This window comes from Triturus cristatus, chromosome 8 (genome assembly GCF_964204655.1).
Source record: "Triturus cristatus chromosome 8, aTriCri1.1, whole genome shotgun sequence".
Lineage (NCBI taxonomy): Eukaryota > Metazoa > Chordata > Amphibia > Caudata > Salamandridae > Triturus > Triturus cristatus.
Window position 1 is genome coordinate 175449367 of NC_140591.1, and position 16665 is coordinate 175466031.

Here is a 16665-nt window from a genome sequence, read left to right on the forward strand (position 1 = left end):
GGATTGCTCCTGATAATAACTTCCACTCCTTTTAACTAAAAACCTAGGGACACTGTCATGTGTCTATCCGCCTTCATTCCCTTAACAGCCACAGTCCTGCAATTCCAACAACTTTACTTCCTATAGATTCCTCTTCACCTCATATTTTGCTGTGCTAAAATCCTGAACAACAGTGTAGTCCCCTGGTGGCAGCTCTACAATACCAGCCTTGTCATAGACTTCCCACACTACTCCTTCATACCGTGAGAAAGCTCTTTATTTTGCCACAGGAACAATGTTCAAACACCAGGCTGAGGTCTTTGCACCTTGCCTACCCCTAGTGTTCTAAACAGTTTTGATCATAGTCCTGCTCTGTCTTGCGCAAACAATCCCATGCATACCGCTGACATCTATCTACGAGATACACCTGCTATTCCATGTGCAGATCCACAATGTCTCTTCAGCAAACTATCCTCTCCTGAGCTCTGTGTTTCTGAAATGTATAAGTCCCCATCATCTATTAAAGTTCTTAGTAACTAGAGTATTGTTTACTTAGGGTAATAATATTGTGAATGAGTTGATTTATCGCCAATATTGCATCTTGAATATTCTATGACATGCTGTAGTAGATTACATCAGTGGGAAGCTCATATGTATGTGTCTTGCTCACTTTCAGGGGGTGCAACTTTCATTTTCCCAAATGCTCCAGTTTATCCTGAGGCAACGCAAAGAATTGCAAGCAGAACAGGTATGCCTGAGAGAGGGGAAGGGCAGTCATTTGTATGGTGAGGGCTTATTTCCAATGTAGCCAATCCTGATGGCGGCTTGGTAGCTTTACTGATCATTGTGAACCAATTTGCAAATATTTTAGAAAATGTTTATTTCACTGTTACTTTTAGCATCTTCTGCAGACTTCGAACTTTGGAATGTGGATGCTCATACTGGAAAGACTGTGACCTTTCAGGGGTCTCTCCTCCCAGGGGGGCCATAACATTGCCTAATCTGAAATTCTTTAGCAGCTGAAAAATCTTGTCACAGGTGATATTAATGGGCTTGCTGACCTCCAGAGGTTTACTGTCATTCTCATATGTGTGTTATCTGAACCCCAATAATCATCTGAACCCCAATATTTGAACACCCCAAAATTTACCAAAGTAATTCGGCTCCAATGTCTCCAGTTAATCTAGCAGCTAGAGACAACACTCTGCATCAGAATAACACAATTTAGCAGAGTTATACAGAAATAAATATTGGAAGCGTAAACGACTGAGTTCTAGGCCAAAAATGGGGCAAAAATATAAATGTTAATACAAAATAGTCAAAATACGGTACAGAGAAAATACATGATGGCGATGGCGCCATGGAAAGGTATGCGGTCCTTTACATTGGGGGCCCATTGCGGGCCCCCAGGGTGTTGGGGGTGTGGGGGGTGCACATGTGGGTACCTATGGTACCCCCCTCATGGTGCCTGCCATGTAGTGCATGGCAATGCTGTGCACAATCCTTTTACATTGCGAGCGGGGCTGCAGCCAACAGATCCACCCGCAATGTAAAAGGCCCAGTTTGCACCCACCAGTGTGGTGGGCACATCCTAATTTGCATGGCGGTACCGCCGCAACATCGGCGGTCAGTCCCGTGCTCCGTTGCAGTGGCGGGTGGACAAAGTCCGCCTGACATCGTAATAGGCCCCTTTGGGTTTTTTCAGCAAAATAATTAAGATACATTTTGAAGATATTTTTATTATTAAAAATTTAATATCTGGGCAGTTTCATGAAACTAAAGAATAATACATTTTGCCCCCTAAAGCTAGAAGAGTAGTAATTTCCCACATCCCCAGTTTTCATTACAAATGTTAGAACAATGAAGCTTCTTTCACAAGTAGTATCAACTCACTGTGACAGAGGTTACTAGGGAAGCATCGACTGACAAGATCTCAGAATGCCTGCAAGATGGTTTAATGATTTTTGGACAATATGGGGTGCTTACTGGTTGGGCAGAACAGTCACCCCGGGTGAAATAACACTCTATTCAATTACAACTAGTCTGGAGCTCCTGGATTTTCTTGTTATGCGAACACCAGGCCATATTTTACCAGTGAAAAAATCCAGCCTGTAAAATTACTTTAAAACTAGAATGCAAGTCTAGCCAGGCCCTTTTCCCTCATCCAACCATCGTTTTAATACTTGGGGAAGCATTTAATTCCCCCCACCCAATCACATCCTCCTTTTCCATCTCCCACCATCTCTGCCCCTTACCCTCCCACATCACTCACCACTGCAATTAAACATGCTGAATGTAGGTGGTAAATGGCAGTGTTAATTCACAAAGAATTGAGAATTCTGTGCAGAACCTCCCCTTGACTAGCCCAGTCAGCTCAGCTGTTCCCCATTTTGTGGGGATTCATTCATAAGAGTCAGAATTATGTGTGAGGATATTGGCTGGAATAATTTTTGCCACATGAAATCCCTGCACCACAATCCACATTACTTGTAATTGGGGCTCATGGTATTAAACAGTGGACCTTTAGAATGATTAACAGTAAGTGCACCATGGCTGTGAATTCAGTAATGGCACGGGTGTGAACATACCATATTTTTATCAGGCAAATCTAGGGACAAACTCATTTGTATCTCATTGAGCGAGCAAGTTGAGTGTTTAATATCAACCCATTTGAGGGTATCTCAGATGCTTTTGCCTCTAAATAATTTTTTGAAGAGTGGTAAAAGAAAAAATTGGTGACAAATGGGACTCATGATTTCTTTACATGCCTTAATATTTCTACTGCATAATAATTAATCATGTGGACAATCCAGTTATAGAATTTGAAAAGTCGTAGTTAATATGTCAAAAACATATAGAATACATTCAAAACAAACCCTTGCCAACAAACACATTATGGTAGGGTGGGTAGAGCTCCTCAAAATAACTTGCCTGACTGAGTAATGTGATAAATGTTTGTAGAGATGTGCTCTAATGGACATATAAAATATTTTGCAGTCAATTTATAAAAAACAGACATGGCTGTGACAGTATTACCATTACCAGCAGACATGTGTGCCCTGCTTAGGGTACGACTGGGAAAACTGTGGCATAACTATCTCTAAAATAGTTACCTCTCATCAAAACCACATATACCCTGTGTAACCTTAAGTCAGCCGAAAACACTTGCAACAATAATGAGGAAGCCTGAGTTATTGGCTGTGAAAATCCTCTTAATTTCTTTCTACCAAATGTTAAACAAATCTGGTAATTGTTGACTGATTACCAGACTTTGGGCATCATTAGGCTGGCGGGCGGAAAAGGGACCGCCCGCCATAAGTGCGGCGGTCCCGTGGGGGTGATTAGGATGCGCCCGCCACACTGGCGAGCGCATCCTGCATTTTTAACATTGCGGCGGGTGGTGCTTTCAGCATCACCTGCCGCAATGCCAAAAATGCATGTTGTGCATTTGCATGCACAACGTGGCAGGCACCAAGCGGTGCCTTCCGCATTGTGCATGCAAATGCAGGGGGGTAGGTACCCCCCATGTGCACTCCCCCAACCCCCCAACTTCCTGGGGGCCCGCAACAGGCCCCCAAATGTGAATCCTGCATACCTTGCGTTGCAACCACGGAAAGGCTGCTCCCTGCCTGCATACAAATGTGGATGGCGGTGTCTAGAAGACACCGCCACCATATTAAACCCTTTTCTGCCCCGTCGACTGGGCAGAAAAGCGGCGGACGGTCTTCCCATCCGCTGCGGTACCCCCACCATTCTGATATGGCAGGGGGAAATGGGAGGCGGGCGGGGGAATATGTCGGGCGGATCGCCACCGCCATGCGGGCGGTGGCGATCTGCCCGACATACTAATGGACCCCTTTGTTTGCTGATCTGACGACATTCTGACAAATTTCAAATTGCAGGCTAAATCATCTGGAATTCTGGTTTTGAATCCTGGTATTCCAAGTTCACCAAAGAGTGTGAGGCTTGGCAAATAACTTGAATTAAGAAAGAACAAATATTTAAACAAGCAGCTGGTACAAAGAAATGCACAACAAGAAAGCCATTGGCATACATTATTAGTGAATGGTTTTCAATGGACTGGATGCATTGATGGTCTAAGTCTGAGAGTGCAATAGCTCAACAAAAAAATGGAGAAAATACCTGGAGACTCTGGTATGCTTACTAGTCCACTTAAGCCTTGTTTTTAACATGTCCCTTTGCACTTTGAGAGTCAAAGAAGAGCATATTTGTCAGAGGATGTATGCTTATTTTTCATATATGTTGGTGTTAAAAAATCAAATTAAGATCTCATTTTATTTCATTTCCTTTAGAATTATATTTTATTTCTTCTGTTTTTGTTAAGGATTTGCAACAAATCATTTCTTCTTCTTGGTTGTGATTGGTCAATGGAGCACATTTCTTGCCTTTGATTTTAGAGGGCAACATTTCTTGTTATGATTTTGAAAATATACTGTGAAATTTAGATGATGTAAGAGTAAATAAATCACAGTTTCAATATTTAATACCCTTCGAGAATAGTTACTGTTTTTTGCTTATGAATCTCAATATTTAGTAGATAAGAACATCCACGGGCTGTGCTGACCTATTTAGTGACTAACTGCATATTGATGAGAATGATGCCCTTGGAAGTGCATGGGTAACTCCATAGAGGTCCAGGACAGAGGTCCAGGAAGGCCACATGTCACATGTATAATAGTAACAGCGGCATGCCTGTGGGGTGAGGGGCACAGTTCTGTCAGGAGCACACATTAAACATTTGAGTTTAATTGTGATGTCGTCCCCCTTCTCTAGTATGAGCTTAGAGGTGCGTGGTATGTGTCATAGGTATCCGGCGCTACAGAAAAAGTGCACAAAAAATCATCCGTTCTCTGATATGACGGTGCTGAAAGGCGTAGAGACACCACACACTCTACAAATGTAAGCCGGAGCTTAACAAAAATTCTTACTGAAGCCTCAGCACACGCGGCAAATATAAGTGTTTAAGTAAATTTACACATGAAACATGAGTACATAAAGCATATCTTCTTTTTTGAAAAAACAGAATACAATCTCTTTCTTGTCTTCTTTAATGAGACGATTCCAGGTGAAGTGTCGAGATTACAGCCAACACGTGTTTCGTCGCATCGGGAATGTGAACCCGCGACTTCCTCAAGGCTTTCTTGGTATTCGTGAAATCTTTTGATTGTGGTTGTAATTCCGGCCCACAAGGGGTTCTGTATTCAGTGCGTGGAAACGAGGAATAACACGGCAACAACAAGGAGGTGTTCGAGTACAAACGCTTCTCTGTCGTTATCTCACATAACGTGCCCTCGTTTCTTCACGAATCTCTTTAGTGCGAGAAGTAGGTCCGCCGAGTGTGGCACCCGTCTTCCGTGTATCAATGATGCACGGAAGACGGGTGCCACACTCGGCGGACCTACTTCTCGCACTAAAGAGATTCGTGAAGAAACGAGGGCACGTTATGTGAGATAACGACAGAGAAGCGTTTGTACTCGAACACCTCCTTGTTGTTGCCGTGTTATTCCTCGTTTCCACGCACTGAATACAGAACCCCTTGTGGGCCGGAATTACAACCACAATCAAAAGATTTCACGAATACCAAGAAAGCCTTGAGGAAGTCGCGGGTTCACATTCCCGATGCGACGAAACACGTGTTGGCTGTAATTTCGACACTTCACCTGGAATCGTCTCATTAAAGAAGACAAGAAAGAGATTGTATTCTGTTTTTTCAAAAAAGAAGATATGCTTTATGTACTCATGTTTCATGTGTAAATTTACTTAAACACTTATATTTGCCGCGTGTGCTGAGGCTTCAGTAAGAACCCTTCTCTAGTATGTTACATGAAATATAGATGTGACTCAGTAACTCCCTAAAACATGGGGCAGTTTTTATTAGAGGGTCAGCACCAGTTTGTATGCTTTCATGAGAGCCATCATTATAAGGATGCCAGGCTCTGTATTGTAAGCCTCAGCAATAAATCTTAGTAGAATTGACTCCGGCCAACATTTCTTTCTTAACTAACATTGTACAGGTTCCTTGCAATAACCACTGAAAAAGATACATCAATTCTATTATAGCAATGCGTATTTTGTCACCTGCATTAATAATGAATTTAAGAATTCTTTGGGGAAATAAGGCTAGTTGCAAAAAGATTTGTTAAATACTCACTTCTTTTCAGTTGGTGATGGTTGAGCTGGATTTGTTTTGTTCCACAGAAATGCCTTATGAACCACCACGGAGATCCGCTTGGACAAGTCACCCTGCACCCCAGTCTAAAGGTGTAGTATTTATTGCATGCCATGATTTGAGTGTATTCAACTGCAAATAATTTTTGGGATAAGAATGTATATTCATTAACAATCAAGATACATATGGTCAGAAAAAATGTTTCCCGTCTGTGCTAATGCGGGATGTTAAGGAAAATGTGTTTTTCTGTGTCATACCCATATTCTTGTATGCTCAATTGATGACTCATCCTCTACCTGGGGGAAATATTGTGTGCATGAAAATGTGTTAAATTTTTATTTGTCTCATATGTTTTATTGTTATTACAACTCCACTCACAGTTGGACATGGGACTGTCCTATTCCTTTACTTCATCCCACTTATCTACCCAAATCAGAATGGTTAAATATTATTTTATGTTTGTAGAAAACCCCACAATATGACTTGTGCGGATAGACATTTGCTTCCCAATGTTGCCTTTCTCAACTCAAGTAATAAGAAAAATAGTTGTTTCATATATTTTGAAACATCTTTCATGTCACAACAAATAATAACCCCTTTTTTTATTTAGTACCTTCTCCCATGGGTTTTCCATTACAAAGAGCTATTCATAGGTGTTGTTAGCACCAAACTAATTCTATTAAATGTACAAATATTGGTTGGATGAAAGCTGAAGTCAACAATGTCAGGATATGTGGCTGAACATAGCTCTCAGTAGTGAACTAATAACTCTTGTAGCTTTCTAATTGCCCCCAAATTAAATACTTTATAGTTCCTTTGGAGTTAACATGATGCTTTTGAGTGCCTTCTGCTCAATATGGTGGTAATTAGGCCTGGGCGGTAAACTTTGCTCCATTTGCAGAGTGTTCTGCACTCCGCACTTAATGGAGCTCGCGGACTGCATAAAACTCCGCTCCACGTAGTGCAGCAGGAATTTTCCCAGCTCCCGCTTGCCAACAGCAAGTTGGCGATCGCAAGCTGCTGCTCGGGTAGAATTTCTACTCGAGCAGCAGGAAGATTAGCATGAACGGCAGTTCGCACTGCAGTACGCCACACAGTTCCACGTGGTGGAACTCTGTGAACTCCGCCCAGAAGCATCATGAACTAAGAGTTGGTAGCCTGAGAAAAGTTTACAATACCAAAATGAGAGCTCTAAATAGAAGGTATTACCACATTCCATCACTTGTTTGTAATGTAAAGTTTGCTTATGAAGACCTGTTCTGAGAATATAGTTTCATATCAAAAACACAATAGGGCTGATTTCCAAGGTTTTTCTTGATACAAAGCACAAGGTAACATTATGGTTTATCTGCCTGTGAAAAGACATGTAAGCAGTACAGGCATACATAATGTGTATGTACATTGCAACTAAGAACTGATTGGTAGATGCACTTAGAGCTATAATGGTAATGGCCAAAGAAATGCAATACAAACTAGGTCCTTATCCACAAGTAGTGACCTTTTGGGTTTTCACAGAAATGTATGAATGCTTTTCTCACTACTAAACTTACACACAAGGGAATTATTCTGAATAATGCAGAAAGTGTGGAACGGTGGACCAATCTGTCAAGCTTTCAGATTACATTTGTAAAAGAAACTGCAGTACAAAAAAAAGAATACAATACAGGAGAAAGGTTAAAGCTAAAACATTTTTAAATGTTACTTGCACCACCTTTGCATCACTTTTTTTGATGCATTGGCAGCGCAGGTTGCCTGCCCATATTTACAGTGCCACACATGCCATGACTTTTCATGACATTGTAAATATGGGCCCCTTTCAGGAATTACTCTGGGTGTTCTCATGCAACATCCATGGAACCTGACACAGTCTCAGATATACAAAGCTTTGTAAAGCTGGGAATGCGTCAGAATCCTGCGTCTCCCTATGGGAGGCATAGGAGTGGCGCAATGAGGAGAAATATTTTTATTTCTCCTAATTTTTTCCTCTTTCTATGCGAGCTGCATTCTGCAGCAAGCATTAAAAAAGGAAAATGATGCTGATGATTGTTTTTGTGGAGGAAGAGGTCCCTTCCTGCACAAAAACAATCATCCCCGCAACATAGGCACCCTTGCAACATGACGCAAGAGTGCCTACGCTGGCGCATGGCAGCCAGTTGTGCGCCAGCACAGGGGAAAGCACACAGATACGTCATATTGTTGTTAATACAATCCACCCCTGTACTGTTAAAATTACATCGCTTGGTGCACCAAAGTGGCTTGCGTGCCACACTATGTCATGTTTTTGTAATGAGGCCCATAGTTATTAAAATGGGTTTAAATCACCATTGTGCTCGAGTACCTTACTAAATTAAGACAGAACCAATTCACAAAACGTACCCACAAATGACAGTTTGCCTGTATTTGTAGTTTGGCATCAGAAGAATGACTACAAACACACCTCAAACCTAACTTTGGCAACACAGACAGATTTTCTACAGTGGAAAATAGATTTTGTGCACAAACAATTCTGCCATTCTTTAATATAGATATTTAATTATATGTAGAACAAGTTTATTGTATGCACCTAATATCTGAATCCATGAATCTGTCCCAACTTCGTGAATCGCGAATCGTTCCTAACTTGCTCAGTTTGTGCATCATGTGCAAAGGAATATGCATGTGTGAATCTTCCCAACTGCGTAAATTGTCCAAAGGAATATGCATGCCTCTGTAATAGTATACACATGTATAAAAGAATTGCAAAGTTTGCATGCAGAGCTAGAACTTTATAAATTACTCCAGAGTGTTTAAACCAGTGGGTGAAATGGTTTCTTTGACATATTTCAATCTGATGATGATTCACTAAAGTTAATTGAGGTGAAATTTAAAAAACGTGAGTATGCATGAAAGCTACTGATTTTGTGCATGCATTTTAAAGCCTTTTTGAAATAAATATCATCAAATGGAATACAGCACTTTGATACTGAAGTTATGCAAAGATAGAATGTGTTATGGTTGCCTCTAGCATGGCTCACGGACATGTTCATAATTTAAATAAAGTTGTATTTCTAGAGGTCTAGTCATTAGTCTATAACTTAGTGGCAACTGAATCTTTACAAGAAGTTAAGTGCTCTGATGGATGGAATGATTTTTCCTAATTGTTGATTAGAGGTTTGATCTTTTGTGTTTAATATTATTCTTTTCTTCTTGTACTTCTATCTTTGAAAATGGCCATAGCTCATATGTTTCTTAAATATGTATAGCAATTTGGTGGCCAGCTGAGTCCATTGGGACTCCCAAATAGAACATCTATTATCCCAGTAGAGGTTTCATGCGTTTTAACCATTTTTGTATTACATTTTTGGGTGGACATCTTGCTAAACATATGTAATTGGGCCTCATCTATGTATGGGTATATTAGTTACTTTCACCTATTTTGGCCATCAACATAAGACTAAGTGATTTAATACATATAGATTTATGATTAAACTTTTAACACCAGATCCCTATTCTTGGCTGCAATAAATACTTTTCTTCTGTTTGCACCTTTCTTGGTTGAACATCCTGTTCTAAGTCCAAACTGCATCACTGATGAATTCTTTAGTTTGCATAACTCAAGATTTGCTGACTGATCAATAGTATTTCCGGAATAAGATGTTAATTCAACACTGCCCAGTGTAGTGCAGAAGCAATCATTTTCTTGTCTTGAAAACGTAGGGAATTATTTACTAAGGGTTGTGCAGGCACTTGAATTGCATAGCGCAATTTTGTGTTGCACCAACAGGCTTTTATAATGGCAAGTGGATCGATTAAATGCTTTATGTCACACAAGCAGTCACGCAAAAACGTATTAAATAACCCTCAACATTTTTAGTAAACCCTTATTTGATTGCTTGCTCTTAACTTGTTTTACTTAGGAGCAAAGTTCCTAAGTAGCTCTAGATTTTCATATCCCCAAGAAAAACTAAATTTTGCCCTGTGGGAGGTCTCTTTCCTGTCGGAACAAAGCTGTCATTGAAGCCATTTGTTGCAATTAGGTGCCCTCTTATTTGCATTTATGTTTACACTGCAAGGCAGCTACATGAATTAGTTTTTGTTGTGTACACATTCTGAACCTTCGGCATGAGAGAATGTTCCAGACGTTCTTTTCAGGCACGTGAGCCTGTGCTGTACTTCAGTTTACATTCCAAACTTTTGGTGGTGTGCCTACTGTTTGTTCTAAGTGTACCACAAATATTTCGCAAAGAAGTTGTGAAACAGTATGAAATGACGCAAAAGTAGTCAATGCCTATATGAAACATTTGCAACATTGTAATTCAGTGTGCCTTATTTTTGTCCTTATCCAGCAATCCAGCCACCACCTTCAACAGTGACTAAAACAGAGGATCAACACCCACAGTTAGGTAATGTCACCATTTATGCTGGGTTTTTATTTTTTAGCTGTAATTTCATATGAAATTATTATTATATGCTATATTACAGTGGGCCATTGCTGTTATCAGGAGTTGGTTCAATGAAATACTTATAGATATACATTTATTTATGAATAGACTAATATGGTAGAGATTCTATACAATTTATGCTTGGGTCACATTTAAACTTCTTGCTCTATTTTTCGCTTTTTTATTTGGGGAACCTCACAAAGTAAGGGATTTCTTGAAAACATATCTGTTGAGAAATGCTGCAAGATAGTTTTCCTTAGTAGGAGCAAAGGATGCCTCTAACTTTCTTTTGCCGAAGACAACGAGGGTGATGGTGGGTCTATTCCCTGCAAAAAAGATTTTGCTTGAAATGTCACCCAAAGAAGAACTTTTTGCAAGGGTGCAAACTTTAGGATTTCATGAAGTAGAAAAATTAATCATCTTGCAAACCTTTGGTGGAAGAACTTTAATTGTGCACTAACATATTTAGCTTACAGGCTTTCAAAACTTTTTTTTTAGCAATTTTATTGTTGTTATAATGTGGTCAAAATAAAACCTTTCAAGCTTGCATATAATTCATTTATGTAAAAAGCAGTACATATAAAACATTACATAGTCCAAATAGTGTTGCAATCATTTAAATTATTTATACAAAAAGTTAAAAAAATGCATACGAATATGTGAAACCATAGTCAAAATCATTAAATCAAGGGAAAACTATAAAACAGCAACAGATAGCCAAATACAGGTACCATTTCAATTAATTTAACCAAAACACTGAAAAGCAGAATAGAAGGTTACAAGGAAAATAAAAATAATATTTGGCCGAGAAAAACAATATTTCCATTTAGTTATCACTGATGAAAAATATAGTTTTGTAATTTCTTAATGAGATGGTCAGCTTGATAAAGGCTATTGTTGCCTGGCCAGTAAGAAACAAATAATCATTCTTCATTTCCTAAATTTATAAGTTTCTATCCATTGCATGTCATTTGCCCTAGAGCTTTGATCTGCACTAGGCATTTGTAATTTCTCTGCACATTTGAAAATCATCTGAAAACATGAAAGATGATTTTGAACTTCCGTCTGGCCTGCAGTAGAATTCATTGAAGGCTATAAAATGTTGGAGAAATGTAGTCAAAGTTTTCAATGTAAAACATCCTGCATCATGGTAAATTGCTATCCATAGAGTAAAAAAAAAAGATGGGGTTCTCCTTCAGAAAAAATTGCTAATATCTAACAAATTTTATTGTAGCCTTAGGATCTGATTCATAAAAAAACCTTGTATCAATGCTGAGAAATACTCACAGTGCACACTTCTGCCTTGTAACATGGGCAATTTATGATGAGATGGCGGAATCATAACCTGTGATCGCACAACTCATGATGAGATGGATCTATCATATCTCTGGATTGCACAGCGCTTAATGAGACAGAAATGTCAAAAACAGGGATCGTATATCTCACAATAATATGGATAAATCATGTCCTGGAGTCGCACAGCTCATGAGGAGATGGATATATCATATCCTTGTATTGTACAACTCATGATCACATAAGTATATAATGTACTGGGATCGCACAACTCATGATGAGACGGACATATGATATTCTTGGACTGCACAATATAGATATTTTGTATCCAGGGAGCACACAACTAAGAACAGATGAACAGATCGTATCCCAGGAATGCATAATTAATGACGAAATTGCTAGATCCATTCATGTCCTGGGATCATACAGAGGCTGATAGATCATATACTGGAAGCACATGACTCATCTCTGTGAGATGTATCATATCCTAGGTTCACACAACTCATGAAGAGATTAGTATTTCAGATATAGAAGTCACACAACTCATGATGAGGGGTACATATCATATACTGGGATCATACAGCTCATTATGAGATGACAACTCTTTATGCAATACATATCTCATATCCCTGGATTGCAGAACTCATGATGATATGAATCATATCCTGGGATTATACAAGTCAAAGATGAGATGAAGATATAATTTCCTGGGGATCGCACAGCACTCCTCAACAAAAGAATTGCAGACCTGAGACCACAACCACTAGTAACTAGGCTATTTTGCCATCAACACTGATAATTACCTTAAAATCATAAGATACCAAAATGATGCACAATGTATTACAACTCCTCATAGTCAAATGTTCTAAATATCAAATCTCAGGTTAGAAGCAGCTGGTGAAATTGTGCTTTCTTACAGCAAGTTGTCACATTTACAACCAGAGATAAACATGCATACCAAACCCCAGTTTTAACCTATAAATGTTAACAAATGTGGTCTTCGTAAAGAGATCATTGCCTTCTTGAAGCAATACTACTTGTTTGTATGACTGACAATGTAAAACAAATATATTGTCGAAAAATATGAAGTATTTATATGATCATCCAATTGTCAACATATTTCCGAGAACTTATGAAAGCTTAGAAATCTGGTTACACAAACACAATAGCAGAAGTAGTCCATTCTGCCAAGTATTCCTATGAAAAAAAAGGATGCAGTCAACCTTTTTATCTATATTTCAAATCAGTTGTTTTTTCCACTGTCATTTATTGGAAGCTAAAAAGTACACAAGAAATTACATGGACCCTGCAATGAAGACATATCTTATTTAGGATTTAGGATGTAATGCTGCTCTGTGCCATAGTTAACTTAAAGACTTAGATTTATTTTGCAAAGCCAGGGTCGTATCTTTAACATTGTTCAATATTTGTGCAAAAAAAGTATACTTAGGAAGATATCTTGCATCAGGTTAACGTAGGAAATCTTTTATCCAGAGGTTATTTGTATATGGCAAAGTACATTTGTGCTCTTACATATTATATTTTGTATTTGAGCAGATCCATATCAGATCCTTGGGCCGACCAGCAGTCGCCTTGCAAATCCAGGTGAGAAGACTTTTTAAAAATGATCCATGACAATGTTTACTCATTGTTTTGACTTTAGTTACTAGGCAACTTTTGAATAAAAGTAATAACATATAATCTGTCTTTTAATGTGTTTTTATATGTCTGTTATTGTATGTCATTACTTTTAGAAAACAAGAATCCACATATATTTGTTGTTTAGAAAATTGATACTTTCATGTAAACCGTTTTCCCAGTACTTGGCTATGCTAGCTGCTCCTAGTATGTGTCATCTTCGTTTGGTCTTTGGTATGGGTAATAGCCACAAGACATTACATAAGGATAGGTTCCTGCCTATGGCCACATTAATGGATATTGTTGGTATAGGCCATGATTGTACCAGTATTAATAGCCAATGGCTAAAGGTAATGCATTTGGGGTTATGCCTGGCATTGGTGTCTTGTGTTGGGAATGTGTAAAGGGCATGCCTTCTGCCCAGCTCTCTCAAGACATAAATGCAATTTCACAGAAAAAACTTTGTTGAAGGTTTATGATAATGCTCACTTGCCTACCTAAATTACTAAGAAACTTACACAGTGGATGGGAAACTGAAATTATGGTTAGGAATCACGATTTAATAACCATTTAAATTTACCAGTTATGTTTACCTCACACATGACACCTTAGATGAGTCCATCACTGACACATTTGAAGCTTGTGTCAGGCATAACCACACTATGGATGACATCAGTGCCAATAGTCCAACAAAAGTGCAAGTGTCACAATGTCTTATCCTATTTCAGTGAGGATTGCATATCTGTGAAATGCATTGAATTACAAGCAATTAGAGAATTTACAAAGGAAATCTGATGCAATTGGATAATTCAAACACACATATGTCAGTAATGCTCATTCTGCATTAAGTATTTATTCTTCAAATTGGAAAATACCATTCTACCCTAAAATGTCATATACCATAGCTGGGGTGGAGATTTTAGACTTAGATATGCAAACTCCAGTAGACGTTTTACATTTAGGATGGTCTAGGATGCTTCTTAGTCCTTAGTCCCTGTTTAAGTTTCAGGAAACAAAAATAATTTAGAGAAAAATAGCGGGAAGATATTTGATGTGGCAACACTCTACATCTTTGCCAGTGCCTCAAGCCCAGATGCCATGTCACCCTGGATTCTTCAGCATGTCCAAATGCCATGCCATGCGTCGACTACCCTACTTCAGTTGTGGGTCCTTGTCGTTGGCATGGCTAAAATCCATGCATAGTGCTAAGTACCTCGAGTACAAGTGATCACCTCACCATTGTTAAAATATTCTAAAATACAACTCATGCACATCAAGCCTAATGATATATCAACTGCACACAGCCGATAAGTGAATGCCTTACTACTAAACAAGTTAATATGTTCATTACTCCACAGTACCTCCTTGTAATAATTCGCTTATCACTTTCACATGTTTGCATCACAAATCAGTTTCATCCACTAATACAGTAGCACATTTACAGATGAATTTACAAACCTCAGTCTTACTTCATCCATTAATAACATCAGAAACAGTTAGTGCCTAGTTTTATCCTACCATCCAACACCATCAAAAACAAACAGGAGAAACTCACTGATATCTCATAGCCAATGTCAACCACAATCACCATATCCACAAACCCAAACAAATGTGAGGCAATATCTAGGACCCCATCATCACTGTCTTACTGATTGTCACGTGCCACCACTCACACATTTGAACTGAGCAAATCATTTCAGAAATGATGCCGTTTGGATGCAGTCAGCTCCCTGATGCAGTGCACCATGAAGACTAAAACCTCCAAACCCTGGTATACTTAAGAGCTCTTAGACAGCAAATGAGTCATCAGTTCAAGTGGCGCACAAGACAACCTCTAAAGATGGCCTCACAAAACAGAATATCTTAGGTCATCTCAATGCAATCTGATCTCAACAGCAAAGCCATGTTCCATACAACCAAAATTGTCAAGTCCAGAATAAAAGCAGAGCCAGGTTGCAAGCCATGGACTACTGCCTTTTTGAAATCACAACACATTGAAAACAGCACAATTACAACAACATCCAATGAACAAGTATGACTAGCAATCACAAAGCTGTCCTTCATTGGTAAAATAGTGAAAAATATAGAAGCCCTACATCTACAAGGGCATCTTGATAACAATTAATCAAATAGGCTTTAAACCCAGTGACAGCACAGATAATTCTGCTAGCTAAGTCACAGATAACACTCACCTTCCATCTTATCAGGGCAATATTTGTCCCAAATTTCCATCTGCATTGTTAAACAGTAGGTACCCAGCAATGTCCTCTCAATGTATTAAAACTTACTCTGGTGGTTCTTTTCCTTCCTCTCTGAAGGGGTACAGTTCATCTGGATGGACACATCCGAGTACTAACTGTGCCATTAAACATTAAACCCGCATATTTGCCCAAGGCTCTAGCCTCTTCCCATTCATCTTCAATCCATATACCCAACCATCAGAATCTGTCAATAAAGACAGATCAACGTGCTCATCATATCCATCTCTAGCTCATCAAATCCACAAGCAAACACTTTAACTGTCCCACATATTGCCTACATATGTGAAGCACTTCTCTGAAAGCAAACCATACCAAGTGAGACTGGTGGCTTAATTTATGTGTTTGGGGAGAAAGAACTCCATCGCAATGGTGATGGTGTTCTCTCCCCTCCAACATAGTGGTCCGCCCACCCAATTTATATGCATGAAATGTTGACGTAGCCTAGCGCCAGACTGCAAAAAGCATTGACAGAAACCAAGACAGCGGTTCCTGCCAAGGCTTTAGAAATGATCTCCTGCTTGGCATGCATTTCTAAACTTGGCGGGTAGCATCTCCGTCAGGGCAACAGATTGATTTACTCCATTGAGACTGGCATAGAGATGGTCCGACTGCCAAAAATGTAATTAGGCAGTTTATCCTCATAGCCAGCAAGCAACCTTAGATCTAAGCAGTGGTCAATTTGTGAAAAAATAAGTGCTGGGGTTCTCGTCATGAGGCAGCTTGCAACAGCCTATTGCTCCTATTAGCACCGCCTATAACAGAACAAACTACTAATCATTAAACCCTACAAATGGGGAGAGGATGTGGCATAATGGCCATAGCTGGCGACTTTCGAGCTGGGGAACCAGATTTGAGTCTCAGCGTAGGGTCAACATCCTGTGAT

The 16665-nt window shown here is 39.3% G+C and overlaps 1 protein-coding gene across 5 annotated transcripts in view; it reads left to right on the forward strand.

Annotated features, from left to right (window-relative positions):
• The window catches only part of ERG (ETS transcription factor ERG), a 684573-nt gene that overhangs the window by 658688 nt on the left and 9220 nt on the right, over nucleotides 1–16665 (forward strand). For all 5 annotated transcript variants that reach the window (XM_085621258.1, XM_085621257.1, XM_085621256.1 and 2 more), the window contains 4 exons: nucleotides 656–727; nucleotides 6199–6261; nucleotides 10495–10551; nucleotides 13441–13488. In XM_085621258.1, coding sequence (XP_085477384.1) covers nucleotides 656–727; nucleotides 6199–6261; nucleotides 10495–10551; nucleotides 13441–13488 — 240 coding nt within the window. The remainder of the gene's footprint in view (nucleotides 1–655; nucleotides 728–6198; nucleotides 6262–10494; nucleotides 10552–13440; nucleotides 13489–16665) is intronic.